At 39.1% G+C, this 19,462-nt stretch overlaps 1 protein-coding gene across 1 annotated transcript in view; it reads left to right on the forward strand.

The window, feature by feature from the left end:
- The window catches only part of LOC145518095 (uncharacterized), a 574,529-nt gene that overhangs the window by 479,094 nt on the left and 75,973 nt on the right, over nucleotides 1–19,462 (forward strand). The window contains exon 14 of the mRNA XM_081521690.1: nucleotides 1,322–1,393. Within this exon, the coding sequence (XP_081377816.1) occupies nucleotides 1,336–1,393 (58 nt within the window). The 5' untranslated portion in view covers nucleotides 1,322–1,335. The remainder of the gene's footprint in view (nucleotides 1–1,321; nucleotides 1,394–19,462) is intronic.

Genomic DNA, 19,462 nt, shown 5'->3' on the forward strand with positions numbered 1-19,462 from the left:
GAAAATTGTTACCACCATTTCATGATTTCAAGTTTTCTTTATCCAAAGTCAAAAGTCAGTAATGAATGCAAAATATTTATTAGAAATGAAGGTATAAAATAGGGTTTATAATGGAATACTGACAGATTTTATATTGTTTTCATAACCATTGCTAAGCTCCCTAAAGAAATAAATATTCCCCCAGGAGAACACACACACTGAATGTGTTTTTGTAAAGGGGTTAGTTTCACATGAAGTTCATTCCGAGCTGCTTTTACAAACCATAAATCTTTGCATCTTTGAGAACAAAAATTGAAATTTGTCCAGTTATTGGGCAATATGGACACTGTCAACATCAACATATTCAGTGAATTCTGGTACATTTATGTTAACTACATATCTACTAATTGTAGACTCTATTTTAGATATAAGTTTTCTTTTTAATAATATACAGTTTTTATTTTTATTTTACTTTTTAATTAAAGTTTTTTGGCCATGCCACATGACATGTGGGATCTTAGTTTCCCCACCAGGGACTGAACCCATGCCATGGAAGCACAGAGCCCTAACTACTGGGCTGCCTTGGAAGTCCCTAGAGACAAGTTATATTTATGATTTTAATATTAAGTGAACTGAAAACACTCTTTTAAAATATTTTTTTTACATTTAAATATTTAAATGATTCAGCATAGTCATGGCCACTCAAGGAATAAGATGACGCCCCTGAAAAAATTTGAATTGGATATTAGAGACTGATGGTACCATCCACACACCAACAGGGTGTGAACAGTGTATAAGACATTTGAAAGAGAGGACATCCCACATGGGCCAAAAAAAACAAAGGCTTGAGAAAACAAGAAGAAAGCCTAGCCTAGGGTTTCTATGGTGGCTGGAATGGCAGGAAAGTGGAAGTGTTAGTTGCTCAGTCATGTCCGACTCTTTGAGACCCCCATGGACTGTAGCCCCCCTGGCTCCTCTGTCCATGGGTTTCTCCAGGCAAATTTCCTGGAGTGGGTTGCCAGTCCCTTGGGAATGGGCTTTTTTTGAGTGGCATGAACTTCCTCTTGGTACCAAAAGAGAGAGCACCCAGACTTTTATGTCATCTTGTCCAGATATACGAGGGGAGGAGACAGGGGTGAGGCTTAAAAACTGTTAGCAGTCAGATATCAAAAATCAAGTCAGAATCTTTCATTATGCTTGGAATTTGCTCTGTTTATGTAACATTGAGCTGCCTTAGAAAGTTAACAGTGCCTTATATTGCACAACCTGACAAGCATAACAGAACAAGCAGACACACTGAGTTCACATTCTAAGTTGTTGCTTGTTTGTTTTCTTTTCACAGGGCTCTAATGAGCAATGGATGAGAAAAAACAGATGCAAAACGTCTGGTGCGCCCGAGAGATGGTCCATAACAGTAAGTCTTTATATATTTTGCTGGAAATTTTCTCAAACATTGATGCCTCTATGGCAAATTTGATTGCTGTCGCTGCAGATAGAATAAAAATAAAATTTAACCTTTGCCAAAAATAAACAAAGTGAAACACTAGTTAAAATGGTAAGGACAGATTTTAACCTGTGATAATTTGCCATAAAGTCTAGCATGAACTGAACTCAATTTTGATGTGTATAGAGGTGAATGGGCATTTTAGAGAGAGAATGTGGGTTTAGAGAAGGGGGGCGATCAGGGGCTTGGTGAACAGAGTTTGGTAAATGAAATATTACAAAAAGCAGGCACAGGAATTGATCCATGTGAAATCCACAAGGGTTTGCTAACTGGTGCTTGTTGAAAAGTCGAAGTTTGGCTCCTCTTTTCCCAGAGAGACTGAGAGACGCAGGCCAATCTCTAGGTGTTGGCTGAAACAGTGGATTTCTTTGGCAGCACTGAATTTTCTCAGGCAAGTGCTTTAGGGGTGGCTAACGTCTTCCCAGGGAATGCAGCCTCGAGCTGCTAGAAACTATGTGAGTGTTTGTTCAAGTCTCTATCGGTCAAGCTGGAGGCCTAGTTAAGAAGAGAGTTCAGCGGACCCTGGTTAGAGTTTGGTCAAGGAGAGAATCTTGGCACCTTAAAAGGGAATATTAGAGAAATGGCTTTTGGAACTTTATACGAAATTTGAAAACTGCCAAAATTGTTTATTAACATAAATTTTAAATTCTGAGTCTTGTTTAGAGATAAAAATCTCAGCACATGAAGTTATTCATATTATTATGAGGTTGAAAAATTATATGAGATTTATTCTTTTTTTGGCTAAAGTTTACAAAGGCAGTTTTTAAAATTTACTTTGAAATAATTACACATTTACAGGGAATTGCAAAAAAAATATACAGGAGGTGTCAAATACTTTTCATTCAGTCTCCCCCAGTGTAACATCTGACATCATTATAGTACAATATCAAAATCAGGAAATTGACATTGTACAATCCAAAGAGCATATTCAGGTTTTATGGATTTTATTCTTAGGCAGGAAAGTTAGTATTCTACCTCTACAGTGATACGCTGCGTCTGCAACGCAGATAAAAGACCCTTTGGTCATCAAGCTCCGGCAAGTACCCATGACTTGAGTTGTACTCTTCAGTACCGTTAATTCTGTCATCTCTGTACACAGGCTCAATCCTTTCTCTCATTCTTTGGCCTTGTTTTGCTTTGCTTTATTTTGACATAACTTCAGGCTCTCATAAAAGTTGCAAGAATTGCGCAAAAATTCCCATATGCCATTTACGCAAATTACTCAAATATTCATATTTTACCACATTTACTTTACCCATCCCACACATTCATGCACATTTTTTAGCTGTTTTCTTCTAAATAATTTAGTGTTTACTTCCAAGCAAAGACATGCTTTTTGCAACCCTAGTATAACTTTGAAAATCAGAAAATTAGCATTGACACAATACTATGAGACACTCTGTATAATTTAGTCAGATTTTGCCAGTTATCTCAATAATATCCTATACAGCAAATGCATTCAGTTGTCATGATTTCAATCTCCTTTAATCTGGAGCACTTCCTCAATAAACATTCCTTTGTCTTCTGTGACACTGATGCTTTTGAAGAGCACAGGCCAGTTATTTTTGTGGAATATCTGTCAACTGAGATCTGTCTTCTTTTCCCTCTTGATTAGGGTTGGGCTAAGCACTTTTAGTCAAAAATGCCATATAAGTAATTCTAGTTGTTCTCAGTGCCTCAGATGCAGAGGTGGAAGAAGTTATTTGTGCCATTATTGGTTATATTAATTTGATTGCTTGGTTTAGTTTGTTTTCACAGCTTTATCCAGTATAAAGCTATTATTTTTTTCTGCCTGGGAGAACATAACCTTGGCTCCCTCCCCTTCCCCTAATCCTTTAAGGTTCAACTCAAATATTGCTTTTCTACTTGACATATTCTCCACTGTATATTATTAAGAACTTAACTTCATTACTGTGTTGATTATATGGGAAAGTAACATTTTTTCTATAGTACCTAGTAGGTCGGAGACCTTTGTCATTAAGGACTTTATCATATTCATCACTGTATATTCTAGAAAAAATAAGTTCTCAATAACTGTTAATTGACTAAGCTATCAAATGAATAAATGAATTCCAAAAGGTAGATTTAAGAAGTATTACCTTCTCTGTTTTATAAAGATGAATAGTGAAGGTCAGCAGAGGCTGGTGATTTATGACTGCAAGATCTTAACATTGATTGTTGATTGACATTGGCTGTTGATTAGGTAACAATATTACTGAGCTAATTTTGGGGGAGTTCAAAAGCCTACTTTAATTTACTATAACTCAAAAACAGGGAAGGCAAGAGACTTTTTACAACTAGGTTCACGAGCCTAGATGGGTTGGAAAATGTTTCGTAACTGTTGATAGTATACCGGATACATCAGTTAGCGATACAGTACAGCCCACCACAACTTTAGTGAACTGCAGTAGCACTCCTTTTTCACTCACACTCTTCTGTGGGTTATCTGAGAATCAACCCATCTTGACTAAGGCCAGGGGGCTGGCTGTCAGCTTCAGGTTGGATCTCGCTAGGCTCCATTGATCTCTTATTCTCCTGAGCAGTAGACCCTCCAAGACCGGAAGAACAGTTGGCAGAAGCCATACCAGGCAGTGCCTCCCCGGGCTGCTGTACAGGAGTGGCACATGGAACCTGACTCCTGTTTGCCAAAGCCAACCACGTGGCCAGGCTCAACCTCATGAGGGCCAGTCCATACCCTCTGTGCGGGTATACAAGAGGGACAAATAATTAGGAAGAGTAATTTGGGGGCAATAAAGCAATTACTGCAGAAATACAAACACAGGGATGGATATATGCCAACTTCAGGTTGAGGAGGGACCCAGCGAGGTTGCAGATTATCTGAGAGATCTCCTGAGTGTCCAGGTGCCCGGGTGCAGGCAGCTGTGCCTACCTGGTATGTGCCGGCTCCCCCTCCATATTCCCTGTGCTCTGCCAAGTCCATATTCTCATCAGATCTAGAAACCCCATCTTCCCAATGACTACATATGTGTGCTACCTAAGGCATTTAAACATTTTGATATTCACCATATGCCCAGCCTAATTCACACAGTTATTGGTAGAATGAAAAATCACACAAGAGAAAATACCAAAAAGTTGCAAATACGATACTAATAACACCTTACTGTTATTGCTACTCTTTCGCTCTTCAGTCCAGATGTCGGGTGCTCCCCAGAGCACATGGAGATGATCATACTTTGAACAGGATAGCTTACTCCTGAGTAGAGACACACCAGAGTTTATGTTAGCTTGTATGGGACAGAAGTAAATGAACTCTTACAATTCTATAATTCCTAGAAAGGACACTAGAAAATGTCCTGGATGTCAGGGGTAATTTTTCAGCAATTGAAAAAAAGAAGGAGGGAGAGAAAGGTGAAGAAATTCCGAAAGGAAAGCATCCTTCCCTAGAAATCCAGTTTTCAACAGATATTTAGAATTGAATTTTGTTCTTGTTGTTGATTTGGTATAGTTTATTAAGGTTAGTATGCATATAAAAACCATGTGAACCACAAAGCAGATGGTTTATCCTCCACAATAACCACAAATAATCTACCATAATGTTGCATTTCGCCATTTATATGTTTCACAGAAATTCATAGTCAAAAAAATAGGATTATAACACACTACTTTAGGGAAAGGATTTTTTTTTTCTTTTGAACTTTTTATGTTATATTGGGGTATAGTGGATTAATAATGTTGTGATGGTTTCAGGTAAACAGCTAAGGGACTCAGCCATACATATATATGTATCTATTCTCCCCTAAGCCCCCCTCCCATCCAGGCTGCCACATAACATTGAGCAGAGTTCCCTGTGCTGTACAGTAGGTCCTTTTAGTAGAACTGAATTTTTAACATATGTTTGCTGAGTGCTACTTGAAAAACAATGTGTGTTTCCAAATACAACATGATCAAGTAAAAAGCATAATAAATTCAGGTAAAATTCACTAGACGTCTCTACCTACTTTACAAAGAGCAGATAAAAAAAATCTTTTCTTCAGAAATGCTCACACTCCTACCATTATTCAAGTCATAACTGTAAAAGTCATGGTCTGCTTTTATGGTTCTGTGGGTCTTTTTGGCAACAGAAAGCAAATGTTTAAGTCTTTAATATGAGAATGTGAAGTAGCTGCTTTGTTGTGTCATCTAGTCATGACAAGTCTTTACATCAAATCAGAAAATACAACCAATCATTTTCTGAGTTTCTTTTATCAGGAAAAAAAAAGAACAACCATTTTTAGTTTAAAACAAAGTATAGAGAAACTAGTTAATAGGTAAAGAGAAGAGAAATGCATAGAGCCAAAGGCTGTTTCTATAGATCACCATTCAAGAAAGGCGTTTACTATGTCTACATTTTCATTTACCCCGTCCCCCCAACCAAGGTGTAACTTTATAACCTTCTATGAAGGCAAAGACTTGCTTTCTGTGGTGCCAACCCTCTATTCTGTTTATTACCAGCAATCTTTTTTCTTAGCCATTTTCTTTGCTTTTGGGGGGAGAACGACTACATAAAGGAAAATAGTTTCAGAATTTCTAAGCAGTTCTGTGAATAGAATGGTCTCTGGTAGAACTAACGGTGCCTAAATTTGATCCATGCAGACACCATTGTCAGAGTAGCTCTCTTAATTCTCATTTCCTTCTCAAACCTAAATGCTTCCAACAGGTACCCTAAGCACATGGTCCTGACTGACTGGAGGCGTTTTCCCAGATTTCGCTTTGGTGACTTGCATTTTGCACCAAACATATCTCACACACACATGGCAGCAAATATAATGCTATAGGGTGTGAAGCATGCAGCTCTTTCCCTATTTCATCTCAAACTTCTCGCCTGTCTGAAAGTCAGTATTCATACTGATCATTTTAAGCACATAACATAGCTCTCCTCCAGAGCCGAATAAGCCTCTGGGGAAAATGCAGGATGAGTAACAGTCTGGTTCTCTTTTATAGAGAATGAAATATCTGAGCTTCTAGAACTATACCTTAGATTTCAGGAAGTTTGTCTTCTTCCTAATCTTTTTAAGTTCCATGTCATTTGCCATGTGGGTCTTTCAGCTGACAGTGCTCTGCAGAAATAGTTTTAAGTCTTCCTTTCCAAATATTTGGCTTAGAGGCCTTATTACCCTTCCTCCCGCATTTATTCTGTTCTTTCTTTTCGTCCTGAATTTAATGATGAAATCTGATTTACCAAACAACAGATTCATTATATTCCTTAATGAGTTTATACTTCATTCATAAAGACGTTTCAAATGTGTTACCATAGAATGCACAAGAGAGGAAACCCCGAGTCCGTCCAGGCCATTCTCTAGGTCAGTGTCACTTGGTGGTATGTGTCTGATAGCGTTGCCTTTTCTGTGTATTGTTTTTTTTTAATTGCCATACACTGCTTGGTACAGTGTCCTGGTATAATTCTCACAAAGTCAATCTACATATATTCTGGATTTCACTAGTCAAGGTTTCTAATATTATATAATTGTGTTTTAAAATGTAAAAACAGTAGATTTACGATCTCCTTTTTTATTGTGGTAAAAAACACATAAATTTTACCATCATAATCGTTTATAAGTGTATACAGTTCAGTAGTGTTTACTATATTCACATGGCTATAAAACAGATTTCCAGAACATTTTCATCTTGGAAATCTAAACTCTTTACTGTTACCGTTCAGTCACTAAGTCATGCCTGACTCTTCGCAACACCATGGACTACAGAATGCCAGGTCTACCTGTTCCTCGCTGTCTCCCGGATTTTGCCCAAGTTCATGTCCATTGAGTCGGTTTGCCTTCAATCTTTCCCAGCATCAGGGTCTTTTCCAATGACTCAGCTGAAGTTCTATACCCACTAAACAGTTCCTTTTTTCCTCCCCCTGGCAGCCCTTACTGGCCACCATTCTATTTTCTATTTCTATGAATTTGATTACTTTAGATACTTCATAACAAGTGGAATCATACAGTATGTTTGGTGACTGCCTTATTTCACTTAGCATATTGTCCTCCAGATTCACCTGTGGTGTAGCATGTATCAAATTTCCTTCATTTTTAAAGCTGAACAGTATTCCATTGTGTGTATGTACATTTTGTGTTTGCATTTCTCCATTGATGGACATTTGAGTGACTTCTGTTTCTTGTCCATTGTGAATAATACTGGTAGGAACCTGGATTCATGCAGATTGACTGTCTGTTGCAAAGGACAGAACTATATAAGATAAGAACTTCAACATGTTGAGTTATCTGAATTAAGTATGGGGAGCATTTTCTCAACTTCTGCAGTGCACACTAAAGAAATATTTCAGATTAAATACCTTGCCCTATGACTTGTAATGATGAATAACAGAGGTAATTAGATTAAAAAACTTTAATTAAACCTGTCTTTTACTTAGGTCTTACCTACATGACTCAAAGTTATTCTTAAACTTAAGTGGGAAATGTGTATGAGGGAGGCACATTTGAAGGGTTCCCAGGCTCCCCTCTTCCCCCACAGAGGCCCAAGTCTGATCTTCACTCTTTATAATCACCCCACTGAAAGGCGGCATCTGGTCATTCTCTGTAGCTTCCTGAGAGTGACTGTTACTTGATCATGCACTCACTGGTGCTTTTCTGAATACAGAAATACCAAGAGTCATTTTAGGAGCTTGGTTCTTTGTTGTGCCTCCTGAATCATCCTAAAGACTTTTCTCTTTTTTAAAAAATGTTTCATTTTGTATTGGAATATAGCTGATTAACAGTGTTGTGATAGTTTCTGGTGAACAGCAAAGGGACTCAGTCATGCATATATATGTATCCGTCCTGCCCCAGGGGCTTCCCTGGTAGCTCAGCTGGTAAAGAATCTGCCTGTAATGCAGGAGACCCCAGTTCAATTCCTGGGTTGGTAGTTCCCCTGGAGAAAGGGTAGGCTACCCACTCCAGTACTCTTGGGCTTCCCTGGTGGCTCAGATGGTAAAGAATCTGCCTGCAATGCAGGAGATTTGGGTTCGATCCCTGGTTTGGGAATATCCTCTGGAGGAGGAAAAGGCTACCCACGCCAATATTCTTGCCTAGAGAATCCCCATGGACAGAGGAGCTGGCAGGCTACAGCTCCATGGGGTCACAAAGAGTCGGACACAACTGAATGACTTAAGCACAGCATTCCACTCCAAACTCCCCTCCCACCCAGGCTGCCACCTAACACTGAGCTGGGTTCCCTGTGCTGTACAGTAGGTCCTTGTTGGTGATCCATTTTAAATAATGGATGTGTGTGTACATGTCCATCCCAAACTCCCTAACTATCCCTTCCCCACTGGCAATCATAAGTTCATTCTTTGAGTCTGTGAGTCTCTCTATTTTGTAAGTAAGTTCATTTGCATCATTTCTTTTTAGATTCTACAAATAAGGGATGTCATACAATATTTCTCCTTCTCTGACTTACTGCACTCAGTATGACAATCTGTCAGTCCATCCATGTTGCTGCAATGGCATTATTTCATTCTTTTCAATGGCTGAGTAATATCCCATTGAATATAGATACCACATATTCTTTATCCATTCATAATGGATTTTTGGAGGTTTAAAACTCTTTTACCAGTGTTATCTGTGACCAGTGACTAAGCTTAGGGAGCACAATAAGGTGAGAGGTAGTTGAAAGCATCAGTTTAAACAGTATTCATAGGAACACTCATACGTGCTTTGGATGTAGTATGATAACTGTGCCTGCGGTGATTATATTATGATGCTATGACCTGCTCTCTTGTTGGTTTCCCTTTCTGGGCCGTGAGCTTGATGGAAACAGACTTTGCTTTATTCAACGAGGTCTCTCACATGCACTGTTATTGCTATTTACCTCAAGTTGTAGTAATACCTGTAAGATACAAAATGTGAGACACATTTCAAAACAATTGAAATCATTAAAGTATAAGGGCCTGTAGATTATTTATTGGTAGCAATCCACTTATGAGAAGGTTCCAGTACACAGTCTAGTCAGAAAATAGTAACACTGCATTGTAAATGAATTTTCCTTTGTAAGAACAAGGAAGAAACGTCTTGACACTGATTAAGAGAAAAGTGTGCAGTGTTAGTAGGAACACATGTCCCTTGGGCCCTTCAGGTATTATTTTGACCTACATAAGTAGCATATATGCCTAAGTATAACAAATTGTAGAGTTTTCAAGTGGTTTAGATGCTATAGAAAAATGATATTACTAGGAAGCATTTCTTTAGATGTCTCTTTGACTCATTTATAAATATACGTATATATGTATAAGCATAAATCATACAAATTAGTAATTTAGAATTTTATTGGTATGTGTGGTTAGTAAAGAAAAGTAAAAGTTGTTTCCTTGACCCTGCCTTTAGTAATAATCCGGGACTATTAGAACCTCATTTATTTTCTCAGAGCAGTATCACCATGGAGCTACACTTTCTGACAAGAGTAACTCCTATCTTGACTGGGAATGCTACAACTACTGTGTCGTAAATCAGAAAGCTCTAATGGGTTGGGGAAGGGAAGCTGCTGTAAGGAAACATAATTAAACCACTCTTTGAAGGCAGTGTGTGAAGGTAACTAGATCCATTTATCCCTTCCATGAACTCCTCTCTTACGTGTGTTTGCGAAGGCTGTATCAGAAAACCAATTACAGATGTAGCTTCTGCACTTGGCTTGCTATCACTGAGGAGCAGCTAATGTCCTGTAAACACTACTCTGTTATCTTATTAATTGAAGAAACACAACTCAAAAGGGAAGTGTGTTTACTTTCAAGATAATTAAAAGAAATATTGAAAAGGCTGGGGACTCAATACCAACCTGCCTGCCTTTCAGAAAAAGTGACTGACCTCCAACTTGCATTTAATGCTCATCTCTATAAATTCTCACCAGGAAGTTCTTAAGGGATCAAATTAAACATGTCAGAAAAAGGTTTGTTCTGTAAAGATGTATAATTTAAGGAAGCATTGTCTCAAACATAAAAGAAACATTTACATCCTTAGACAAAGGGACTTCAAACCAGTTAGCCAAGAAACATTCAGGCAGTCTGATAGGTGTCTTTCGAAGGTAAAAATGAGGACTCATGAATAATTCAGGTACAAATAGTATAAGAGGAAACAAATACGCCTCACCTACAGTTATCTGGGGAAGACTTTGTGACCAGGTGCAATTTCAAGAGCTTTTTTGATTGAGGAGAGTATTTGAATTGATGGTTTCAATGCAATACTTCATTTATTCTAAAAATACACATAGATACACTAAAATTTTAGACTGTATGTAGAGATATTCTTAAAAGACAAAAGTTCAAAAACACTAAGCCAAATTTTCTTCAAAAATAAATTATGCCACCAAGCACAGCAGCAGAAATCTACGTACTGATCTGAAATAGTGAATGGGCGCTCCACAGAGACTGCACTGCAAGGGAAAACACAGTGGGGCCACGTGCATGAAGAACCAACGAAGCCCAGGGTTAGTAGAAAGAAGGAAATAATAAAAATCAGAGCAGAGATAAATGAAACTAAAAGGACAATAGAAAAGATCAATGAAACTGAGAGCTGGTTCTTTGAAAAAGCAAAATTCACAAACCTTTAGCTAGAGTTGTTAAAAAGAGAGAGTACTCAAATAAAACCAGAAAAGAAAGAGAATTACAGCTGTATCAAAGAAAGACAAAGGACCATAAGAGACCACAGTAAACCATTATACACCTGTACATTGGACAACCTAGAAGAAATCAGTAAGTTCTTAGAAACATACACTCTTCTAAGACTGAATCAGAAAGAAATAGAAAATATGAATCGAGTAATTGCTAGTAAGGAGGTTGAATCAGTAATCAACCCCCCCCCCCACAAACAAAAGTTCAGGACTTTACGTCAAAATAAATTGCCAGCATCCAAAATAGAGACTATGATTACAGCTTAGCTAAAGTCTTTTCAGTGTTCTCATTAGATTCCCAACTATCTCCACATAAGGGACGCTTAGGGTCAGTTTACTTTAAAGTCCCAGTCTCATTAAGGATGCTTTGAATGTGCACATCTATCTTGATCTTCTCAAATCATTTTTAATGAGTTATTTATGAAAGCAAACAACCAACGTATTTACCTGCTCTTACTGCTCACCATACGTACCAGAATATCAGGAGAGCAATAAAATACTGAAAAATTGCAGACGGATAATTTGGGGTGGGCATAGGCTCCATGCTTAACATTTAAACATAAATTTAATGTTTCCTTCAAATTTTTAAGAGATTGAAATTGTTGTCTTCAGGCAATCAAACCACATGGTAACTAGAATGAATGTCCACATAAAGTTGTGATAATAAAAATGGTCACATATGAAAATTGCTCAGTCATGTCCAACTCTTTGTGACCCCATGGACTATACAGTCCATGGAATTCTCCAGGTCAGAATCCTGGAGTAGGTAGCCATTCCTTCTCCAGGGGATCTTCCCAACCCAGGATCGAACCCAGGTCTCCCACGTTGCAGGCAGATTCTTTACCATCTGAGCCACCAGGGGAGCCCAAGAATAGTGGAGTGGGTAGCCTATCCCTTCTCCAGAGGATCTTCCTGACCCAGGAACCAACCCAGGATTTCCTGCATTGCAGGCAGATTCTTTACCAGCTGAGCTCCCAGAGAACCCCTTAAACTTATCTTTAATGTTTCCTTCAAATTTTTAAGAGATTGAAATTACTGTTTTCAGGCAATCAAAGCACGTGATAGCTAGCACGAATGTCCACATAAAGTTGTGATAATAAAAATGGTCACATAGCATTCCTGTAAATTTGGTAAATGAGGCCTGTCAAGACTCAATCCTGGCAGTAGCTTCTTTGTGGGCATAACTCACCCTTGCTTGCAGGATCATGTTTGGAACATCATGACCTTACTGAGCAGTAATAAGAACCACCCTTCTGTGGCACAGTAGCTCCAGTAATCTCTGGGAGTTGTGTAAAAATCAAGAAGGGCAGGCGACAGTATGGTGTTCATTCGTTAAGTCATGTCTGACTCTTTACAACCCCATGGACTGTAGCCCGCCAGGCTCCTCTGACCATGACATTCTCCAGGCAAGAATACTGGAGTGGGTTGCCATGCCCTTTTCCAGGCATCAGTATGGAGATTTGCCTAATTTTCTCTGATTTAATCTTTCTTTCTTGGCTCCTTTTCCTTCTCTCAGGAAAATTTCATGTAGAGTATGTCTTGGATCCTTTCCAACTAAGGCAAGTTTTTAGACCCACTTAGTAGAAAATATTTCAACAAATCATGCACTGTATGCTTTTATTTGTACAATTATTATGTACAATTGTTTGTATATAATAAAAAACAATTTAGGATGAAATCAAATGCTTAAATGTGGAGGAAGAGAGAGAGACCCATCTTGGTCTCTGGAACAAAGCCTTATCTTTTGACTTCTTCATCTACTATGAGTGCTCTGGCCAGCCCCAGGTTCCCCTTTTTAAAATACAAATCCTTCTTGGATTGGGATACATGTTAGCACCTTTCGTTCTGCACAGCATCTCTATGAAGAAGACCTTACTTCATTTCACAGTTTCAAAGAGGGAGACCCAAAGCACAATTGAGTATTAAGATTTAAATTCTATCTTCTGACTCCCCAAAGTGAATTTTTACCACTATACTTGCCTTAATGTTTTAAAAGGAATCATTAGAAAATGGGAATTTTAATAGGTTGATGTGATGGATTTGGAATTTTTATTTTCCTCATCTCCCATAAAAGCCAAAACTATAGTTCAATTCAATTCAATTAAAATTTATAGGGAAGATCCTATGCCCAGGGCAGTGCACTCAGTACTTTAAGCTACAGACACATGAGAAAATTCAGTCCCTGTTGTCAAATAATTTATATCCAGCATGAAAAAAGAAAATATGATTGAATTCAACCAATCTTGACAATCTGATGCATAAGACAAGTACTGTATCTTATCCTGTAGATATATTGTTAAAAGAACATGAAATGTTGTGGGGCTGGGAAAAAGGAAAAAATCATTTCCCAATGAGATGGGCCAGGTGCAAAGGAACCTGGTAGATACAGGATGACTCAGAGAGAGAAGTATGAGAGGGAAGGTAGTAGGGAGTCACAAACAGATTTTTCTTTGCTTCCACAACATTGCTTAAAAGAAACAGAAGTCTTTTTTTTTTTTTTTTTTTTGGTGTACCTGTTTCTGGTGTAAGTCAGCTTTGTGTGGAAAAGCCTTTTCCACCCAAAGACCATGTTAACACTTGTTGTTCAGTTGCTCAGTTCATGTCCGACTCTTTGCGACCCCATGGACTGCAGCACGCCTGGCTTCCCTGTCCTTCACCATCTCCTGGAGCTTGCTCAGACTCATGTTTGAGTAAAAGAAAAAAAAAAAAACCATTGAGTCAGTGGCGCCAGTGTTAACAGTGGTGACAAAAAAGGAAAGGTCTGGGAGGGTGTGAGACTGCTGACTCAAGCCCTAGAAGATCTTCGAGTCAGAACTGAGCAACCAGGAGCCCATGATATTTAAGATGCATGATAACCCTCTCCCTGACCTCAGGCTCTGTGTCCTTCTGAAATCTCTCTGGCCCTTCTTCCCTCTCCCACCCCCTCAAGCAAAGCTCATAACTGTTTGCAAGGAGGCTGGAGTTCATGGAAAACAAAGGTGAATATTGTTTTGGGCTATGTGACCCTTCTGAGTTGTTTTGAAAGGATTCCCTGAGGCAGGAGGAGAAATAAGACAGGACGAGAAAATAACCCGCGGGAAAAAGGGAGAGAACTAAGTTTGGAAAGTCATATATACCCCCAGGGGGAAAGAGTGCAGAATGAACTGGTTTGAGGAAAAAAAAGAAAAGAAAAAGTTGGAAACACAGGGAACAGTAGGAAGTTTCCATTTGTGAGGAAGAGAGAAGACTGTTTCCTAATTTGTATTACTCTTCAACATACACAGAAAATGACCTTCAGTTTTCAAATCTGTCCTTGGGATTGCTCCTTTCTAATAGTTTCTTAGTGCAGGTTTTCTCATTTGAAAATTAGTTTATCTTGGTAACGCTTACCACTTGCTGACTTTATTGTCTTTTCTTCATTATGCTTTGAGAAATTGAGAGATTATATTACCTCATGAAGTCCCATATGCAGCATCTCACTGTGTTTTTGAAATGTTTGCCTATAGAACTTGGAGATAGTCCCACTATAAGCAAGGAACATAGAAGGCTGTAAATTTGTTGGGGCTGCTGTAACAGAATACCACAGACTGGGGAGCTTATCAACAACAGAAACTTGTTTCTCACAGTCCTGAAGGCTGGAACTCTGAGATCAGGGTGTCCACGTGGCTGAGGGAGAGCCCTCCTCCAGGGTGCAGACTTTTCTCATTGTGTCCTCATGTGATGGGAGGGATGAGCTAGTGCTGTCAGGTCTCTTTAATAAGGGCACCAATCACCTCCCAAATATCCCACCTCCTAATGCCATCAACCTTGGGCACTAGGTTTTCAACATAGGAATTTGGCAGGGGGACAGAAACAGTCAGACCATAGCATAGGAGAACTCACAAAAGGTGATTCACCTCCAGGATGGCTTTCCACACTTTCAAACAACTCGTGTGTGTGTGTGTATTAATTGCTCAGTTGTGTCCAACTCATTGCGACCCTGTGGACTGTAGCCCGCCAGGCTCCTCTATTCATAGAATTCTCCATGCAAGAATACTGGAATGGGTTGCCATTTCCTTCTCCAGGGGATCTTCCTGACCCAGGGATCAAACCCAGGTTTCCTGCATTGCAGGCAGTTTCTTTACTGTCTGAGCCACCAGGGAAGCCCTAAAACAAACTCATGTAATTCCAAAAAGATTAAAATAAGGAATACAATTAAAATAAGAGAAAGGCAGAAAATTTATTCTGGAGAATTAAAATAAGTGAACTATTTGAAGAAATCAAGGGATTATAACTAAATTCTTTTGATTTGATATAGAATTTATTATTAATTATACTTGCTAAGTAAGGAACCATTTTGAGATCCCACTAAGTACAAACATTTTTGACTGGTGATTTTATTAAGTTTTCTCAAAATCTACATTAGTTGAAAAATGTTATTCTCATATGACAGTGGAACTTAGTAATTAAAATTGTCAACCAGTGTCTAATTCCTCAGTTCAGTTCAGTCGCTCAGTTGTGTCCGACTCTTTGCAACCCCATGAATCGCAGCACGCCAGGCCTCTCTGTCCATCACCAACTCCCGGAGTCCACCCAAACCCATGTCCATCGAGTCGGTGATGCCATCCAACCATCTCATCCTCTGTCGTCCCCTTCTCCTCCCGCCCCCAATCCTACCCAGCATTAGGGTCTTTTCCAATGAGTCAACCCTTCGCATGAGGTGGCCAAAATATTGGAGTTTCAGCTTCAACATCAGTCCTTCCAATGAACACCCAGGATTGATCTCTTTTAGGATGGATTGATTGGATCTCCTTGCAGTCCAAGGGACTCTCAAGAGTCTTCTCCAACACCACAGTTCAAAAGCATCAGTTCTTCGGTGCTCAACTTTCTTCACCGTCCAACTCTCACATCCATACATGACCACTGGAAAAACCATAGCCTTGACTAGACGGACTTTTGTTGGCAAAGTAATGTCTCTGCTTTTAAATATGCTATCTAGGTTGGCCATAACCTTCCTTCCAAGGAGTAAGTGTCTTTTAATTTCATGACTGCAGTCACCATCAGCAGTGATTCTGGAGCCCAAAAAAATAAACCCTGCCACTGTTTCCACTGTTTCCCCATCTATTTCCCATGGAGTGATGGGACCAGATGCCATGATCTTAGTTTTCTGAATGTTGAGCTTTAAGCCAACTTTTTCACTCTCCTCTTTCACCTTCATCAAGAGGCTCTTTAGTTCTTCTTCACTTTCTGCCATAAGGGTGGTGTCATCCGCATATCTGAGGTTATTGATATTTCTCCCGGCAATCTTGATTCCAGCTTGTGTTTCTTCCAGCCCAGCGTTTCTCATGATGCACTCTGCATACAAGTTAAATAAGCAGGGTGACAATATACAGCCTTGACGGACTCCTTTTCCTATTTGGAACCAGTCTGTTGTTTCATGTCCAGTTCTAACTGTTGCTTCCTGACCTGCATACAGGTTTCTCAAGAGACAGGTCAGATGGTCTGGTATTCCCATCTCTTTCAGAATTTTCCACAGTTTATTGTGATCCACACAGTCAAAGGCTTTGGCATAGTCAATAAAGCAGAAGTAGATGTTTTTCTGGAACTCTCTTGCTTTTTCGATGATCCAGCGGATATTGGCTATTTGATCTCTGGTTCCTCTGCCTTTTCTAAAACCAGCTTGAACATCTGGAAGTTCATGGTTAACGTATTGCTAAAGCCTGGCTTGGAGAATTTTGAGCATTACTTTACTAGCATGTGAGATGAGTGCAATTGTGCAGTAGTTTGAGCATTCTTTGGCATTGCCTTTCTTTGGGATTGGAGCGAAGACTGACCTCTTCCAGTCCTGTGGCCACTGCTGAGTTTTCCAAATTTGCTGGCATATCCAGTGCAGCACTTTCACAGCATCACCTTTGAGGATTTGAAATAGCTCAACTGGAATTCCATCACCTCCACTAGCTTTGTTCGTAGTGATGCTTTCTAAGGCCCACTTGACTTCACATTCCAGGATGTCTGGCTGTAGGTGAGTGATCACACCATCGTGATTATCTGGGTCGTGAAGATCTTTTTTGTACAGTTCTTCTGTGTATTCTTGCCACCTCTTCTTAATATCTTCTGCTTCTGTTAGGTCCATACCATTTCTGTCCTTTATCGAGCCTATCTTTGCATGAAATGTTCCTTTGGTATCTCTAATTTTCTTGAAGAGATCTCTAGTCTTTCCCATTCTGTTGTTTTCCTGTATTTCTTTGCACTGATCGCTGAGGAAGGCTTTCTTATCTCTCCTTGCTATTCTTTGGAACTCTGCATTCAGATGGGAATATCTTTCCTTTTCTCCTTTGCTTTTCGCTTCTCTTCTCTTCCCAGCTATCTGTAAGGCCTCCTCAGACAGCCATTTTGCTTTTTTGCATTTCTTTTCCATGGGGATTTTCTTGATCCCTGTCTCCTGTACAGTGTCACGAACCTCTGTCCATAGTTCATCAGGCACTCTGTCTATCAGGTCTAGTCACTTAAATCTGTTTGTCTCTTCCACTGTATACTCATAAGGGATTTGATCTAGGTCATAGCTGAATGGACTAGTGGTTTTCCCTACTTTCTTCAATTTAAGTCTGAATTTGGCAATAAGCAGTTCATGATCTGAGCCACAGTTTGCCCCTGGTCTTGTTTTTGCTGACTGTATAGAGCTTCTCCATCTTTGGCTGCAAAGAATATAATCAATCTGATTTCGGTGTTGACCATCTGGTGATGTCCACGTGTAGAGTCTTCTCTTGTGTTGTAGGTCTCGGCATTTTTGTACCCCCAAGTTGGTTAACTCAAAGGTCTACTAGGCTCAGGACCTGTGAGGGGTGGTTCAGAATCCTTAGATTAGGGGAGAGTAGAGCTTAGCAGTATTTCACCTATATAATAGAGTACAGCAGAATTTACTTTTCAGACATTAAGTATGCCTCCCCAAAAGACAGAAAAGAGTGGATTAGCCCTGGAGGTCACCAGTTTGTGACTACATCATAACATGCTATTTTATTAATGTACATGCTCAAAGAGACGTGTTCTTGAAGCAGCTTTCACTTGGGTTTAAACTTTTTTCTTTTTCCTAATAGAAGTCTGAGCTTATCTCTTCTCTATAAAGAAAAGTAAATGCTTTTATGCTTAGCAGAAAAGTAGCTTTGCAAATAAGCAAATATACCCGTGGTTTTTGGATTATTTTCCCCACTAATATCCTTGCTAATATGTCATAAGAAACAGTGGCTGCATTTGAGTTTGGCAGGATGCCACAAATAAATACAACTGCCTGGAGTTTAAATTCCAAATGCCTGGAGTTTAAAATTTCCACACAGTGTTTCCACTATAACCACCACGCAGAACTATAAGGCTTGATAGATGGTACCAGATGCCTGTGTTGGAAACCTTATATGCCTGCTGACATTATCATTGCCCTGGGATGCTCTGTGGCTCCCGAATAGAGAAGAAAGAACTACCACTGCATTAGAAGCACATAAATGTGAGTTCAAAGCCAGGGGGACAGTAGATGTGGATGAGAAGGCAAATTCTTTGCACACTGAATCTGCTTTTGAAGAAAACCTCTTTCTATAAAACATGCCTTTTACAGGAAGATTAAGACTTTATTTTCACATTTGGAGAGATTGTTGAATTTCCATAAAATATCCACTTTGGTGAACGCTGGACTAGATAGAAATGTTTACTGGAATCAGATGTGCTCTTTTGTTCATATTCTTTACCCACATTTGATTTGTTCCTATGTCTAGAATCGAGTATAATTTGGTTGACTGGAGCAAGGTTATATGGAAATAAGACAAGAAAGGAACATTCCACAGAATTTACTTTTTTAATTACACAAAGGAGAAGACAATAAGATTTCTCTGTCAGCAGTAGTCTCAGAGTGAAAAGGGAAAGCATACTGAGGAAACTATGCTATGTTCTTCATTATTATGATCACAAAGCAACATTTTGTCTTTGGCTTTTTTAGGAGGTATTTTTTTAAAAAATAATAAGGGATCTTATTAGAATTTAATATCCAAATATATATAAGAAACTCATACAGCTCAATAGCAAAAAAGACAGTCTGAATGAAAAAAGATCAAAGAGGACACGAATAGGCATTTGTCCAAAGAAGACACAGAAGTGGCCAACAAGTACATAAAAAAGGTACTAAACATCACTAATTACCGGAGAACTGCAAGTCAAAACCACGAGATATCACTTCACACCCGTCAGAATAGCTATTATCAGAAAGGCCAAAGACAAGAAATATAAGCAAAGATAGACAAAGAGAACCCTGATGCACTGATGATAGGAATGTAAATTGGTGCAGCCACCATGGAAGAAGTACGGATTCATCAAGAAATTAAAAACAGAACTGCCACATGATCCCGCAATTCCACTCCTGGGTATATATCCAAAGGAAATGAA

This window comes from Giraffa tippelskirchi, chromosome 8, assembly GCF_054371585.1.
Source record: "Giraffa tippelskirchi isolate mGirTip1 chromosome 8, T2T-mGirTip1v1.2.pri, whole genome shotgun sequence".
NCBI lineage: Eukaryota > Metazoa > Chordata > Mammalia > Artiodactyla > Giraffidae > Giraffa > Giraffa tippelskirchi.